Source organism: Mytilus trossulus, chromosome 8 (genome assembly GCF_036588685.1).
Source record: "Mytilus trossulus isolate FHL-02 chromosome 8, PNRI_Mtr1.1.1.hap1, whole genome shotgun sequence".
NCBI lineage: Eukaryota > Metazoa > Mollusca > Bivalvia > Mytilida > Mytilidae > Mytilus > Mytilus trossulus.
In genome coordinates this window covers 22,380,209-22,396,489 of record NC_086380.1, presented here as the reverse complement: position 1 = coordinate 22,396,489, position 16,281 = coordinate 22,380,209, and the positions used below count along the sequence as shown (strand labels likewise).

Below are 16,281 nucleotides of genomic sequence, written 5' to 3'. Positions count from 1 at the left end.
GACCCATTAAGGAGTAAGATCAAACACTGCTCTGCTCGGAATCAGAGTAAGGTGTATTAGTAGGATGACATATCCAGTGTCGGATCCAGAAATTTTGTAAGTGGGGGCCGACCTATTGCGTAAGAAGGGGTCCGCCCCGGTCATGTTCCAGTGATTCTTTATATAGTAATCAACCAATTATATTCTAGAAAAAGGAGAGCCTAGGCCCATTTCTCATATATAAATCCGCCTCTGATATCTTTCTGCAGGATGTTTGAACTATTGACCTAGCATATTAAAAATTCGACTTATCTCGTCGGTCTAGTCGAATGAGTTTACTGTTCATACCGCAATAAAAGGTATCCATCCCGAATAGACATTTAATTCGTTTCTAAACGTGAACAGTCATACATGCAGTACATGTTGTTGGTCTTTTTTCATTTTTTGTTTTATTAGCCAAGTTTTTTTTATATCATCTTACTTCTATTATTTTGAACAAAAATTAATAAAAGATCACATTGACCATTAGAATAGTACACTAAAACAGGGGGATGTGTCAATTCAAGCCAACCAAAGGACAGAAGATATACGTTTCACTGCATCGAGAAACTCCCCTCACCCAAAACAGGCAATCATTTTAAAGTATACCTTCAAATGTAAGATGACAAAACATATTCAACGTTATAAATTTTAAATGAATAGCCGTAAACGACACAAACAGTTGTGACAAATCAAACAGTTTTAAAAATTACATTTTGTATTGATATGAATAATATATAAAGATAAATAAAACAAATAAATTATCCACGATAACGGGTCATTGCAACAAAGTTCAATTTCACATTCGAATTACAAGCTTATGTTTATAAAATAGAACAATGGAAGTTTATACCGAAGTTGAACAGAAATTCGGGGGGAGGTGGAAAATCTACAAAAGTGAAAACTTTGAAGCATTTCTACAAGAGGTTGGTATGTACAGATCATACGAAGTTGTTTTTCACGTATTTCCCACGCGTAGCGAGGAGACCCACACGTAGCCTCTGGCTGTTGGCAATCCTCTTTAAATAAATAAAAAAAATAATTAACACGTATTTCCAAGCCGCTGTTATTTACAAATATGTGTTGTTATGTACAAATATGTGTTGTTATATCAGTTGTCATACGAAGTTGTCTTAGTTACACGTATTTCCAAAGCCGCTGTTATGTACAAATATGTGTTGTTATAATATAGCAGTTACATGTATTCTTTTATCAAATCATGCATACACATGTAGATGATAATACACGAGCATGGTGAGTTTACTTAGTTATCCTTGGGGCTGAGAAGTATACGGGTGAAGCCCCTCCCCTTTGTTATAAATTCTGGATGAGTGGACTAATATACATTTATGAATACAATTAGTACATGCAAATCACTCTTAATGAATCGAATAAAGATCAAAGGTATTTGGGGACAGTATATTTGTTTGTTAGCCCTTCCCCTTCCCCTTTTTTCAAAGGTTCTCTATGATATATGATTGACTGCTGTAGATAGTAAACGTGTTAACAGTAGTTGAAAGTAGATTATTTTATGTAAATCATGTTCATATAATACAGAAAAAACGAGGAAATAATTTAAACAAAGAGAAAACTTTGGTGAAACAAAAAAATAACTAATTTTGCAAAAAAGGGTTGAGGGCTTATCAAAGAATTGTCCTTTTCCCAAGTATATATGATATCGATTTGATTAATATCAAAATCGTTAGAAGTAATTATTTGCACCAAGAGCATATGATGCGAACTTGTTGTGCATATATATAAGATCATGTAAACACAGGAGACATTAAGGTTTTGCTTTAAATTGAAAACTAAATTTTATGAATAATATGCTAAATTAAACAAGTAAAAATGATTCAGATAGAACAAGATTATGAATGGCTCAACCATCCAACAAACAGTTAAAACAGGATCGTGAGTTTTATAAAGTAGAGGGGAATTATGAAAACGTAAATATAAAAAAAGAAGATGTGGTATGTTTGCCAATGAGACAACTATCCACAAAAGATCAAAATGACACAAACATTAACAACTATAGGTCACCGTACGACATTCAACAATCTGAAAAGCCCATACCGCATGGTCAGCTATAAAAGGCCCCGATAAGACAATGTAAAACAATTCAAACGAGAACACTAACGGCCTTATTTATGTAAAAAAAAACGAAAAACAAATATGTAACACATAAACAAACGACAACCACTGAATTACAGGCTCCTGACTTGGGACAGGCACATACATACATAATGTGGCGGGGTTAAACATGTTTATGAGATTCCAGCCCTCCCCCTAACCTGGGACTGTGGTATAACAGTACAACATAAGAACGAACTATAAAAATCAGTTGAAAAAGGCTTAACTTTAGTTTGTATAACTTTACAATATTTCAAAGCTTTTTAAAACAGTTTATTAGCAATTAAAACACAACAAATTGTATATAAAAAAAGCAATCATTAAAACAAACAATCAAACTGGCAAACACACAATAATAACAGCAACAAATGATGACAATTAATAAGTAAACATAGTACGATATAAACACAAATAATTTTATGTAATAAGTTCAAAAATAAAATGTTCTTTAATTTTGAGATTTTGTCCTTTCAGGGGTTAATGCTTTACTGAGAAAAGTAGCAACAAAAGTTTCCCCTGAAACAGAACTCACCATGGCAGGAGGGAAAATTAAAATAGCAATGAAAACAGGTTTGTTTACTAGTGTGGACGAATTCTCATTGGGTGAAGAATATATGAAGGAAATTCAAGGCACGTGGATGAAGGTAAATCATTATTGTTAACTTGTATTATGTAATCTAATACATGCATAAAAATAAAATGGAGAATGGAAATGGGGAATGTGTCAAAAAGACAACAACACAACCATAGAAAAAACAGCAGAAGGTCACTAACAGGTCTTCAATGTAGCGAGAAATTCCCGCACCCGGAGTCGTCCTTCAGCTGGCCCCTAAACAAATATATACTAGTTCAGTGATAATGAACGCCATACTAATTTCCAAATTGTACACAAGAAACTAAAATTAAAAACATACAAGACTAACTAAGGCCAGAGGCTCCTGACTTGGGACCGGCGCAAAAATGCGGCGGGGTTAAACATGTTTATGAGATATCCCCCTCCCCCTATGTATGTTGACTTTTATATGTTTATAGGTTGCAATGTTATCATAGGAATGCCATTTGCCACTAAAACGGTGTCACTTTCACTATTAAGTTTCGTGAAAACTTTTAGGCGCTACCATGTTTTTTTCTATACTGGTAGCATTCCCATGTTATGTCTCTATGAGATGAAACACAGAAAACATATCTTGAACCAGTACGTTACCAAATTAAACATATTCTATGAATATCAAATATCTCCCCAATAGAGGTGTGACTTTTGAAACAGCAGTATTTACAATGTACAAACTGCAATCTATTATGTTTTCTATCGTATTTTGAGTTGCATGCTGTCTCGATGAACTGTATCCATTTTCTCACATTGTATAACTAAAGTGATAATAAGTGTGCGATAAAGTTATAACCGATTAATAACGAGATAAAATTAATCGCCAAACAGATTTGTTAACGGACGAGGCCAACTGTAACTTACTATGCCATATGGGTATGGCTATCTTGTAAAAGCCGCACGGTGACCTGTATGATTGTCACATCATTAGCTGATCTGTATTAATAGTTGTATCATTGGCAGTCATACCACATCTCCTTTTCGTATTTAAATACTAGTATAGACGTGAAAGCAAAAGCTAAAATGTATCATATCTTTTTATATAAAGCCTCCTACAGAGGAGTAGTTTTTAAACTTTTATATCGTGTCCAGGTTGTTATTGTCCTTGGCTTTTAGTTTTATTACTCTTTTTTTCTGATTGCTCATTATTGATTTTGTGTTTAGGCGTTCCCATGACGTAGGACGAACGAAATTTATAAAGTATTAATTCATTCCGTATTTTGTTGCCAAAGAGAGATTATAACGTCCCCTTCTGTTTTCATATAAAAAAAAAAAGATGTGATACGAGTGCCAAGGAGACAATTCTCCATCCAAGTCACAATTTGTAAAGCTAAACCTTTATTGGTCAAAGCACGGCCTGCATCACTTATCCATGGCTCACACTGAACAATAAGTTATAAAGGGCCCCAACAATTACTATAACTTAAACCATTCAAACTGGGAAACAAATGGTCTAATATATATACAAAAAAACACGTGAAACAAGAAACAATTATGAACCGCATCAACAATTAAACGACAAGCACTAGCCGTTCATCAGGTTCTTGACTGTTTTTAATATTCTTTAAGCATGTAATCACTTAATTTTAAGTATACTTGTTTCATCAACAGGCTAAAGGAGAATATGAAGAAGGAAAACTTATTATCGTACAAACTCCAATAGATCCCAAAAATAAGATGAAACCTCAAACAGTACACCGTGAAATTGTTGATGAAGAACTAGTTATGGTAGGTATTCATACCGGTACATTTTAACTCGGGTAAAAACCCACAATACTTTTGATTGATTTCATTTTTTCTTTCTATTTTTGATATCTCCCATAGGGGAAAAGATAAGTCAGATACAGTAATGTTTTTGATAGAAAGTGTTGTGAATATACTTAACTATTTCATTTTTATTTTCAGACGCTGTTTGTTGGTGATGTTGTTTGTAAAAGATACTTTAAGAAAATTACATAAAACCAGTGTGTCTTTGACAACAATAGATACTTTGTCTTGTGTACATAATAATGTTTTTCGCCAATGGCAGTCATCAGGGTTAAAGAAGATCAGTTGTTCGACCTGTTAGTCAAACGCGTTTTGTTTAAATGTATTTTTTCCCTTTTTTGGTATTTTGGAAAATGTTTTTGTGCTGTTTAAAGACCCTTCTACAACGAAATTTGTTTGACATGCACACGTATAAAAATTGCGGTTTTTATCCAACGCAATCATAGGTTTGAACGTAGTTTTCAATTTAGACTCGTTCATAATATTGTTTATATATATATATATATATATATATATATTTAAAGTATGTGTTTTTGTTTGGTTTAGTCACACATTCTATAAGTTGATCCACATGACAAAAACGTTTGAATTGAAGTTAATAAGACAATAACAATCAACACTAAGGTGTAAACAAAGACTCGTAAAATCAAAAGACATTTACATCAACACTATAAAAAATAAATAAGAAACAACACGAACTCCACTAAAAACCAGGAGTGAAGTCAGGTGCTCCAAGAGTGGATCTATGGGATCAAATTAACGAAAATAAGGAATGTTTCAAAGAGACAACACCCCTGCCAAAGAGTACTGTTACACCACTGTTCCAGGTTAGGATGGATGGCGCCCACAAACATGTTTCAGTTCGCCTCATTCTGTAAAAGCCTGTCTCAAGTCAAGAGGTTGTAAATCAGAGTTTGTCGTTTAATTTGTTGCTGTGTTACAAATATATTTTTCGTGCATTTATTTTGTACATAAATTATGTCCTTTGTTTTCTCGTTTGAATTATGTTACATTTATCATTTTTGGGGCCTAATGTAGATCAGTATTCTGTATATGCTTTGTTCATTGTTGAAGCCGTACGTTGACCTCTTGTTGTTAAAATCTTTGCCTTTTGATCTCTTGTGAAGAGTTGTCTCCCAATCATACCACGTCTTCTTTTTGATATTAAAAAAAAAAGAGAGAGAGAGAGAGAGAGAGATTTTATACAATAAGGAAATACAATGAAGTCATTAAAACTGTTCCACGCTATTGAGAGATAAATAGATCAATAGAAATCATAAGTACATGTAGATGCTTCAAACGTTGTTTTTGCACATTAATGAATTACACGTTAACAAATTCAATAGTATATACCCGTGAATCATAAGAGGAAAACAAACAAACAATTCGTTGCTAAGTTACTAGTTAAACTGCCCCGCAAACGTATATGTTTTTGTGATTATGTAATTGCGACTGTTAACAACTCCAATCTTTCAAATTAAATGCCGATGGCGCAAAAATAAAGCAAGGTCCTATTCATATGTATTACTGTGTATGTCAAATATAAAAAAAAGAAGATGTGGTATTTTTGCCAATGAGACAACTATCCACAAAAGACCAAAATGACACAAACATTAACAACTATAGGTCACCGTACGGTCTTTTATCAGGTTTGCGTTCTATTTCACGAAATCTTGAAAGACCGTTTATTTTTTTATATTTCGCGTAAGACATACATGTAGTATCAATGTTATTATTCCGGTGACCAAAATTTTCTAAGAGAGCATAATTAAAGTTTTATTTGTTTGAGCACAATATGCTATCGTATAATGGTTGCAGTTCCTTAACTGCTGAATTTGAGACTTTAAGACAATATTTCGCTTATTACCAACAAAGCATACAATTTTAAATATTTGAACTTAATTTTGAAATGGATTATCAAACCAAGAATATCATTAGTAGGTACATATCCGTACCTTGACCTATGAATATTTACTTTTATAAATTGAGCTACTTGTATGGAGAGTTGTCTCATTGGCACCCATAACACATCTTCCTATATCTATTGGCTAAATGTAAATAACTTGTCCACCAAGGTGATAATAAAAACATCTATGGCGTTCATTATCACGGAACTAGTATATATATTTGTTTAGGGGCCAGCTGGAAGACACATCGCTGCATTGAAGACCTGTTGGTGACCTCCTGCTGTTGTCAGTTCTATGATCGGGTTGTTGTCTCTTTGACACATTCCCCATTTATTTCCGTTTTCAATTTTATCTAACATAGGGATAAAATGCAACTTTTGTCTCAAATATTGAAAAGCGCTATATATGGATAGAAAATCTGACAGGGGTTGAACTGTCCAAATGTCGATATCTATCCGCTGTCAAATTAAGTGAAAACTATCACATCGTCTTATTGATTGATACATTGAATTTGTAGCCCTTGTATGTCATTTTTTTACAATTTCGTTCTTTAATTTTGTCAATTAAGTCATCATCGATGTATTTATTAGACAACTCCTCAAAGTTGTGGTCCGTTTAATGACGAAATTTGCCATTTATTTGCGTTTTAGTCTGATATCTTAATAGAAAGCATAACTACTTAAAAATGAAAATTATCACAGACTCAAATGAGGAACGACATCAAAAGTTCAATGAAGATAAAAAAAACCTTAACTCATATATACATGTATATATAGAGGTTTTTTTACTGACCCCCCCCCCCCCCCCCCCCACCCCCTCCTCTTTTCTTAACTAAATAATTAACATGTTCGCCTATCATTTTGAAAACTATAATAGAAAGATAGACACTTTATGTAGGTGAAATGTTCAGCAAGACAAGTATGGCAACATATAACTAAAATTGACGATAAACTCTTTATTGGGTCATTGCCTATTCGTTATGGGGAAATCTTGATTAAGAATTCTCTTTATTTTTGTCATCTGCTTGAACACAACATTTATTTCATCACATTGGGGATCAGAATAATTTAAAAAAAAAAAAAAAAAAAAAAAAAAACATAACGCCCTCCACCTTTTTTCTCAACCCTTGAGGTTCTCTTAGTTGGTTGGCGAGGTATAATGTCGATACAAATTTTGTGGAGTTTTTTTAATATAAACTAAAGATTTTATTTATTTCCTAATCTAGAGTTTTCAATTTGGTTAATTCGATAATATGTGGAACGTTCACTAATTTGAAGACACTTAAAATGGGTTACTTATTGTAATAAGAGAACTCCTTCTATTAATGTGTTATTTGACACGAATCAAATGAATAATCACATTTTACAATCCATAGCTTATAAAAATGACAGAAACGTTATTTATACTTTCTTCTATTAACTCCTATAAACTTTATATATTTTTTTTCCAATCGTTAAGGGTAAAATCCCACTCAGTTCAATATGTAGAACGTTATTGATGAATGAGGTACAGGTAAATGACAATATACAATATTTATGTTTGTAAACGTTCCGGTCTACCTCTCTGCAACCTGAACGTTCCACATTGTAAACCAGTATAATTTCCGATAGTATATAAGTTGCGTATTCTCAACGTTTAAAACATAATTATATCTCCGTCTACTTAGCGTAACATTATAGTAAAAAGAATAAAAATGTCTTCTGAAGATTTGAAAACTGCATTTGGAGGAAAATGGAAGATTTACAAAAGTGAAAAGTTTGAAGAATTTCTAAAAGACATGGGTAAGTGAAAATATAAATGTCAGATCGTTAGTTTTCTCGTATAGATTATTTTGCATGTTGACATGCATTTTGTGCATAGCAAACGTATAGAGTTATCTCATTGTTGAAGGCCACACGGAGATAATCATTCCACATCTCCTTATTAGTTTTTGAAAGAAAGTATAACTATAAACAACACTTTTATTTACATTTTATTATCACATCTTTTTCATATTTAATTCATTAAGTTGTCGGACCGAAACTGGTTCATAGTACATCAAATATTAGATTTCAATAAAAAAAAAACGGCCAACAGTCAAACGAAATGCGAAAGAATGTATCGGTTTTTTTTTAGTTTTTTTTGACAATTCTGTAACTTTGATTACGTTTAAGAAACAATAGAAGATTGCGATATGCTTTATTATAGATGAGGAATCTCACCAATGTTTAATGTTAAAATTACATTACTACCCACATTGTACTTATAGCTAGGATCTTGGCCTGCAAGGGATTTTAGTACATGTATGTATGTCATGTAAACACCATGACTTTATCGTCTCAATGATTTTATCTTATTTTTCCTATAATTTAACATTATTTGAAAGGTCAATATTCATGATCATCCATCTTGCATCGGTATCACAACTCATGCAAAAATTTTATAAAATAAATTGATATAACCTTTCACTGCTAACTACTTGTTTTGGAATAGAATACATCTATTTGAAAAATATAAATACACTTGCAGCTGCATATTTATTAGAATGGAGACCTATCTCGGAACTGCTGTTTATATGAAGGGGTGAATTATATCAGAGTTATTGTTTATTTAGCGAAATTGTTCAGAGCTATGGACAAAAATGATGTTGAAAAATATTTTGAACAAATGTTTTGAATTCATATCTAAAAAAAAATCTTAATACTCTACCAAAAATAAATTTAAATAACCAAGCAAATAAGCCATTTAGTACATTTTTCACTTGGCAATAACATTATTATAACGTAAACTATATTCTGCTATTTTTTAATTCTGTGTATTAATGCTACATTTTAAGTTCTAAAATATAAGTTACAATGTAGATTTAATCATTTTGAATTTGTTTGATATTTCGTACTTAAACAGACATATATTGTATCCAACTGAATGTTTATTTACTAACAGGTGTCAATCTTGTGATGAGAAAGGCTGCTGCCAATATGTCACCAACAAATACCTTTACCATAGATGGCAATAATATAACAATCAATATAGAAGCTGGACCAAAGAAAATGGAGGAAAAATACACGTTAAATGAAGAGGCAGACAGGAAAACAGATTCAGGAGAAATGGTCAAGGTAACTATGGTCTTCGTGTAGCCATTTTCTCTAAGCCGTATGCTATGAATGAGAGCATAGTATTTTATTTTTCAAACTTCCTCTTCATCGGTGGTCGTGTTGTTGCGAACTCCTCTTGAGCCTCGATCGGGGTAGACCACAGACTGGAACTTTGTATTTGCTACATGTAAGTACTAAGTGACGTACTATGTTTTCGAGTGGGATGATGTCATTGGACGTTGAATACCAATCATTTAACATCTGCATCATCATCGACTATATACATATAAAAAGAAGATGTGGTATGATTGCCAATGAAACAACTATCCACAAAAGACCAATGACACAAACATTAACAACTATAGGTCACATGCATGGGTTGCAAAGTTTAAAAAAAAAAGATGTATTCGGGATTTCTTTTCTTTTTTTTTTCAAAAGTTTGAGATGTATGCAATTTACTAATTATGAACTGCATGTTTAAGTAAAATAAACTATAATTATCTGGTATATATGCATAAATTGGAAAAAGAAAAAAATGGACAGAGAAACAAAAACTTATTGAAAACAGCAGAATTCGTTTTGATTTGATTTTTGCATGCCAAGGATATGATTGTGATAGATTTACATATGTTTTGATATATCTGACTTCTTCAAGGAGTTGTATAGTTTGTTGGGACTCTTTTTGATAATGAATCTTTTATTGCAGTCAAAAGCGACGTTTGTCGACGGTAAATTGACCATAGTAAATACTCCTACTGAGGCTACTAAGAAAATTGTAACAGTAGTCAGAGAAAAACAAGGAGATGATCTTGTCATGGTAAGTCTTTAAAGAATATTAGTTGTTATAGGGAGTAGGCCTGACTGTTGGATACTGGTATTAAAGACTCACTGGTGGCCTACGGCTGTGTTCTGCTCTTTTGTCAGATTGTTGTCTCTTTGACATATTCCCGATTTCAATTCTCAATTCAATTTTAGTGTTTTGGGCTCTAAAATACGGACGCCGATAAGGGCCATTCAAAAAAAAAATGTCGTAATTTCGACATAACATGTCCTTATAACGACATCGCTATGTCGTAATTTTGACATAAAATGTCGTGATAACGACATCGCTATATACATAAAAGAATATGTATTATGATTGCCAAGAGACTAAATGACACAGAAATTAACAACGTAAGGTCATGACAATGCCCCAAATAATTAGAAAAGCCTCCGCATAGTCAGTTATAAAAGAGGGACGAAAGATATCAGAGGGAGTCCCCGAAATGCTGTGTGACAGACAGTGTTATTAATTTATTATTAGCTCTCTTAGTAAAACTCAAAATTTCTTATTTTTTAATGTATTTCATTGTTACATAATTTACATGAAGCTTAATAAGTACATATTTGTTAATTGCATAGCTTTTGCTATTTGAATTCATTGGTTAAAGATATCTATTTATATTGTAAAGTTTAATATATGCATCGTCGCAAAATCTTTGGTTACCTTCTTTGGTTACCTTGTGCGAGAAACTTACATATATTTTACATCCTTTATTTTTGGAATAGTCGTTATCGGCTTTCATACTAAACAATGAATAAATAAAAAAAAAACATAAAAGAATAAAGATACATAAAGATAAAAAGATATGTGAATCCGTGTCAAATTAATTTGTCAAAAGCTTATTATAAAGCAATAAATCGTTTACATAGGAGTTAGCGTTTATGTTCCCATTGGCAAACATTTTTTTTAAAATTTTAACCAATAACTAACTATTTTTTATTATAAATGTTAACAATTTTGATAAATTAATGAAGTACAGGAATAAGAATAGGGTTTTTTTTAACAATTATTCACTTATAAATCACTTATTCGATGTTTATCATTTTGAACTTTATACAAACTGAACATCCTTTAGCGAGAAGGTGCCTACTAGGAGGCATGGGATAAACTTGTATAAGACGCATGAAACAGTGATTTTATAAAAAAAAAAAAACAGTTTATATACGCACAGCAAAACAGATGTACATGTGAAGAAGAAAAACACGCATACGTACCTTAAACAGATTATGTATATGTACAAGGAATTGGTATGAGGTAATTTTAAACCTCCTGAAAAATTCATGCATATAAAAGTCATCTAATTAATTCATAAGTATACTAGACTTTTACTTTTCCCGACACATGATAATCTAAGTTTTGTCTGCGGACGTTTGGCACATGCTAAACATTATTTATAAGAAATGTGTGTTCAAGTTTTGAGAAAATGATTCTCATATAAGCAATTAATATGTAAGTTTTTTTTTTAATTTTCAGACTTTGACTCGTGGTGATGTGTCGGCTAAAAGATATTTCAAGAAGGCATAAACCTGTTACTTTGAAGTCTACGTTACTTAAGGATTTACATAGGATAACACCTAAATCATGTGACCATATAGATATTGCACATCGCTTTTAGCATTTTACCTTAGAATGTGTTCTATGGAGTTTATGTAGATTCTGTATACTCTGTGCAATTGTTTACTTTTTGGTTTGCGAAATATTTCAAATCAACAACCAAATACATTTGTCTCGGACTTCATTTTACTATCCATTCATTTATTTGAACAATACATTTTTACAAAGTTTCATATTAATATACAGTTTTGATATCCATTTCTGCATTATAAGGCAAAATGTAAGCATCTAGTCAACACGCTCTTATTTTCCAGTGGCAGTAAAATGGAACCCAATTCCATCCTCTTCAATGGCAGGCAAGGCCATTTTATGGTATACGCACGAGCATCGTACAGTGGTCTGAATGCTTTTCATTTCTATGTATTGTGGCATACAGTATTATTATGCAATTGTTATCTCCTTTATTTAAACTCAACATTTCATATTTCTTTATTCAATAATTTACATGATGATTATTCAATACATATTTATTGAATTGGATAGATATTTGTATTTGAATTCATCAGTGAGAGATATTTATTTGTATTTTGAAGTTTATAACTTCGTTTTATTTTCGTTGCAAATCATTTATATAAGTCGTTTGGAATTATTGAATTGATTGAGGACTGATGTTCAGTCTAACGTCAGTAAACTGTGCATATCCAAATATGTATCTATGAATAGTATATCTACTTTATGCATCTACGAGTAAAATTTATATCATTGCATGAACCAATTCTGTACATTGACATCTCATAATAAATATTGTTATCAACTAGATCAGGCTGTGTGGGGTCTGTACACCTCATCTCCAACAAAGTTGCTCCTGCTACAGTAGCAACATTCCGGTATAATAGGATTTTTTTTATCGCTATTGATCGGCATATTGACAACATCACGTGCGCCCTAAGTTTCTAGCGATACTTTTTCAAATCCCTCTACTGTGCTTAGAATGGAAATTATTAGTCAGTAAGATCAAAGGAAAATTTTGTAAATTAGCAATAAAGTATTATAAGATATTCCAGAACTTACATTACCCATCATGAATTCATTGAATGAGGTTGCTACTTACAAGAAAGCTATTAAACCGAGAGTTCCAAGGGGTGTATAGTTGAAAGCATCGCGAAGAAAATTTGAAAATCGCTATCACGATTGTGTTGACTCGCCGAATTGTTCATTATTTTTTTTTTTTTTAGACCGGCTGTTGGATTTTTATGACTATTTTTGCGATGGTTTTTCTGGCTATTTGGTCGAGTTGTTGTCTGTTTGACACATTACCAATTTCCATTCTAAATATTCATCATTCCACACTATCGTACGCATTTTGATCAACAAACTTTATTTCGATTAATCAACAAATATACACCCTTATAAACAAACCTAAAAATTCCATTTTTCAAATAAAAACTATAATCATTTTATAGTTGCAATTTAGAAAGAAAAAAATAAAGAAATGTAGTAATGCATGCAACGAACATAGAAAAAAAAACATTTTTAGAATATTGCTTGTACATGTATATTGAGAAGTTTCACAAATCAAGAATTTAATGTAGAAATTCATGTAGCGGATTGAATGATTACATGTTCCAAATTAAGCAATTGCATTTTTTTATGGCAAATATTCCAATCCACAGTAATTTTAAGGTTCAAAGCGTTTAAAACCTCATAGTTCAAAAAGTAGATCCTCCTAATTCAAAAAGTAGAACTTTATACCTGTTATGATTACAATGTAGGCAAAATGTATTGTGATGTACAAGGATAATATGCAAATACTGGCTAATGTTAAAGTTAATAAGAATTAAGAATAAGCCTATTTACTATTTGGGTGGGGGGTTGGGGGGGGGGGAGGGGGGATTCCAAGCAAATACACCATAAACAAAAACATATATACGATATATATATATTAGGTAAAGTCCTGAGAAAGAGATGCAGTACAAGAAAAAAGTATTTACGAATTGAATGCTTCATTTGGTAACTTTATTGGGATGTAATTAAAAGCGTTGACCAAAGTACGTTTTGTATAAAGCGTGGAATTACGCGCTTCATTCTAATAATGTGCGCACGGGCAACGCCTTTACAACCCTATACTTACAAAAATAAGCATTTAAAAATACTTATTATTACATTTGTTAGCTAGGATCATGATCACACGATGTTAATCAAGTTTTTATTTAATTTACCTGTGCACTTTATTGTGGGACCTCATGTGATTATGGATGATATTAAGTTGTATTGTGTAATGCAATTGACTAAGGAATAACGCCAGATTGCAGTGAAGCCAATCAGAATAACGTATTATAATGAAGCATACATATAATGTTATTATATAAAAATAACATTATTATACCATTTCCCACGCATCAGAAGAATCGAGAGTTTCTGCTTTGCATATGTTTTGTCCTGTACGTTACAGTGATATGCAGTGAAGTTTAGCATTTGATAGTTCATTGATAACATTCTGGCGTATCATAAACAAACAACTTGTAACGTCTCATTTCATTGGCCGAAAGATTTAAATACAACAGCAATGTAGACAGTCTAGTCAGTGTGCACGTGAATTGACACAGGTGACCGACAATGGAATTTACTATGTTACTACGAACGTAAAAACAATGATTTGTATAGTTTACAAACCTTTGGCCAAAAGATTTAAATAAATGTTTTGCTAACTTCAAATAGTGGGGTCGAAAAAGTATACTGATATTCTAAGTTCTTTATGCATGCAGCAACTCAATTATCTTGTACCCGACATGATGAGAAATATAAGGATAAAATAAAATACATGTGCCGCCTTTATACGGATGAATAAATGAACCACTTTTAATTTCTTTCATACCTACGATAGGTTATAATCCATACAATGTCGACTCGTAGTCACTTATATACTGATCCTGCTTTACAATAATTAATGATGGGTTGCACTGACATTCCTCCTTTATTATTTTCATGCTAAAACATACACACAGTAGCTACCATAAAAGGAGGAAGTTGTTCCCCAAAGATAGAAACAAAATAACTAATCGTATCATTTGTGCACCTGAATGAATTCAGTGAAGATTATTTCTTTCGCATGTTTGGAACTAAATAAATATTAATACTTGTGAGAAATGTCGTAGTTTATAAGAAACAACTCCCGTTTGAATTGTTTTTACATTGTCATTTCGGGGCCTTTTATAGCTGACTATGCGGTATGGGCTTTGCTCATTATTGAAAGCCGTACGGTGACCTTTAGTTGTTAATTTCTGTGTCATTGTGGTCTCTTGTGGAGAGTTGTGGCATTGGCAATCATACCACATCTTCTTTATTACATATAAATGTACTGTTCTCGATTATGAATGGGTGAATATTTATTTTTCAAATTTATACTGTAACAATATAGTTGCATAACATTGTTGAACAATCCGCTAAAGTATATGTAGTATGTATTCGTATTTGAAATAAAATACAAAACGAAACGTGTATGATAAACTGATAAAAAAAAATATCAAGAAATTAAGGATGACTGAATGTATGTACAAGATGAAACTCACCTTTTTATAAATACATTTAAATGATTTAATGAATACAGACATTGTTTGTTTCTATTTACATAGATATAGGAAGATGTGGTGTGAGTGCAAATAAGACAACTCTCCATCCAAATAATAATTTATAAAAGTAAACCTTTATAGGTCAATGTAAGGCCTTCAATACGGAGCCTTGGCTCACACTGAACAACAAGCTATAAAGGGCCCCAAAATTACTAGTGTAAAACCATTCAAACGGGAAAACCAACGGTTTAATATTAACAATATATAATTTACGTTCGTTTTTTCAACCGAGAATAGAAAAACCTCATGAATTATATCGTTTGTATAAACTTCATTTAATTATCCGCTGTGCCATGATTGGCCATCTCCATTTTTTCTTAACAAAGCGTGTTACATGTTATGAATTTACTTTAATACAATTTCGGAATTTATTTTTTTCCTTCAAGTTAATGGAATCAGAAAAAAAATCACTATTCTATAAAGAATATATAAAACTTGGCAAACAATATGAAAAGTGTTTGTAGTAAAGTATACAGTTTCATTTTTCAAGTAAAACGTTAATTTATCGAGTCCATTGAATAAAAGAGAAGGCAGGATAAGCAACTTGGGTGTGTCAATGAAAAAAAATATGTGAATTGAGGTTTTTTTTATCCTACATTAAACTTTTGATGTCGTCCCTTGATTTAGAGGAGATATTTAAATTGAATATTTTAACTGTTAAGATTTTAAAGATTAAACTTTACTACCAATTAATTGCAGAAAATTATAACACAAATAAATTTCACATGCACATTAAGCTAGAATTATGATTAGAATCATGTATGCGAATACG

General features: G+C 31.9%; 2 protein-coding genes across 2 annotated transcripts; both read left to right on the top strand.

Annotated features, from left to right (window-relative positions):
• Positions 1-857: 857 nt before the first annotated feature.
• On the top strand, positions 858-4,860 carry LOC134727471 (fatty acid-binding protein homolog 5-like). Its single transcript, XM_063591851.1, has 4 exons — positions 858-948; positions 2,623-2,792; positions 4,367-4,483; positions 4,661-4,860. Exons 1-4 carry the CDS (start codon positions 858-860, stop codon positions 4,712-4,714), a joined length of 432 nt encoding a protein of 143 aa, XP_063447921.1. The 3' UTR covers positions 4,715-4,860.
• A 3,154-nt stretch (positions 4,861-8,014) lies between these two features.
• Positions 8,015-12,694, top strand: LOC134680704 (fatty acid-binding protein homolog 6-like). The gene is made up of 4 exons (XM_063539892.1): positions 8,015-8,210; positions 9,352-9,524; positions 10,210-10,320; positions 11,800-12,694. Exons 1-4 carry the CDS (start codon positions 8,123-8,125, stop codon positions 11,848-11,850), a joined length of 423 nt encoding a protein of 140 aa, XP_063395962.1. The 5' UTR covers positions 8,015-8,122; the 3' UTR covers positions 11,851-12,694.
• The last annotated feature ends 3,587 nt before the right edge of the window (positions 12,695-16,281 follow it).

Coding starts and splice junctions, on each gene's coding strand:
- LOC134727471 (XM_063591851.1), top strand. CDS start 858: ATGGAAGTTTATACCGAAGTTGAACAGAAATTCGGGGGGAGGTGGAAA. Junction 949..2,622: donor AGCATTTCTACAAGAGGTTG/GTATGTACAGAT, acceptor TTGTCCTTTCAG/GGGTTAATGCTTTACTGAGA. Junction 4,484..4,660: donor TTGATGAAGAACTAGTTATG/GTAGGTATTCAT, acceptor TTTTATTTTCAG/ACGCTGTTTGTTGGTGATGT.
- LOC134680704 (XM_063539892.1), top strand. CDS start 8,123: ATGTCTTCTGAAGATTTGAAAACTGCATTTGGAGGAAAATGGAAGATT. Junction 9,525..10,209: donor ATTCAGGAGAAATGGTCAAG/GTAACTATGGTC, acceptor CTTTTATTGCAG/TCAAAAGCGACGTTTGTCGA. Junction 10,321..11,799: donor AAGGAGATGATCTTGTCATG/GTAAGTCTTTAA, acceptor TTTAATTTTCAG/ACTTTGACTCGTGGTGATGT.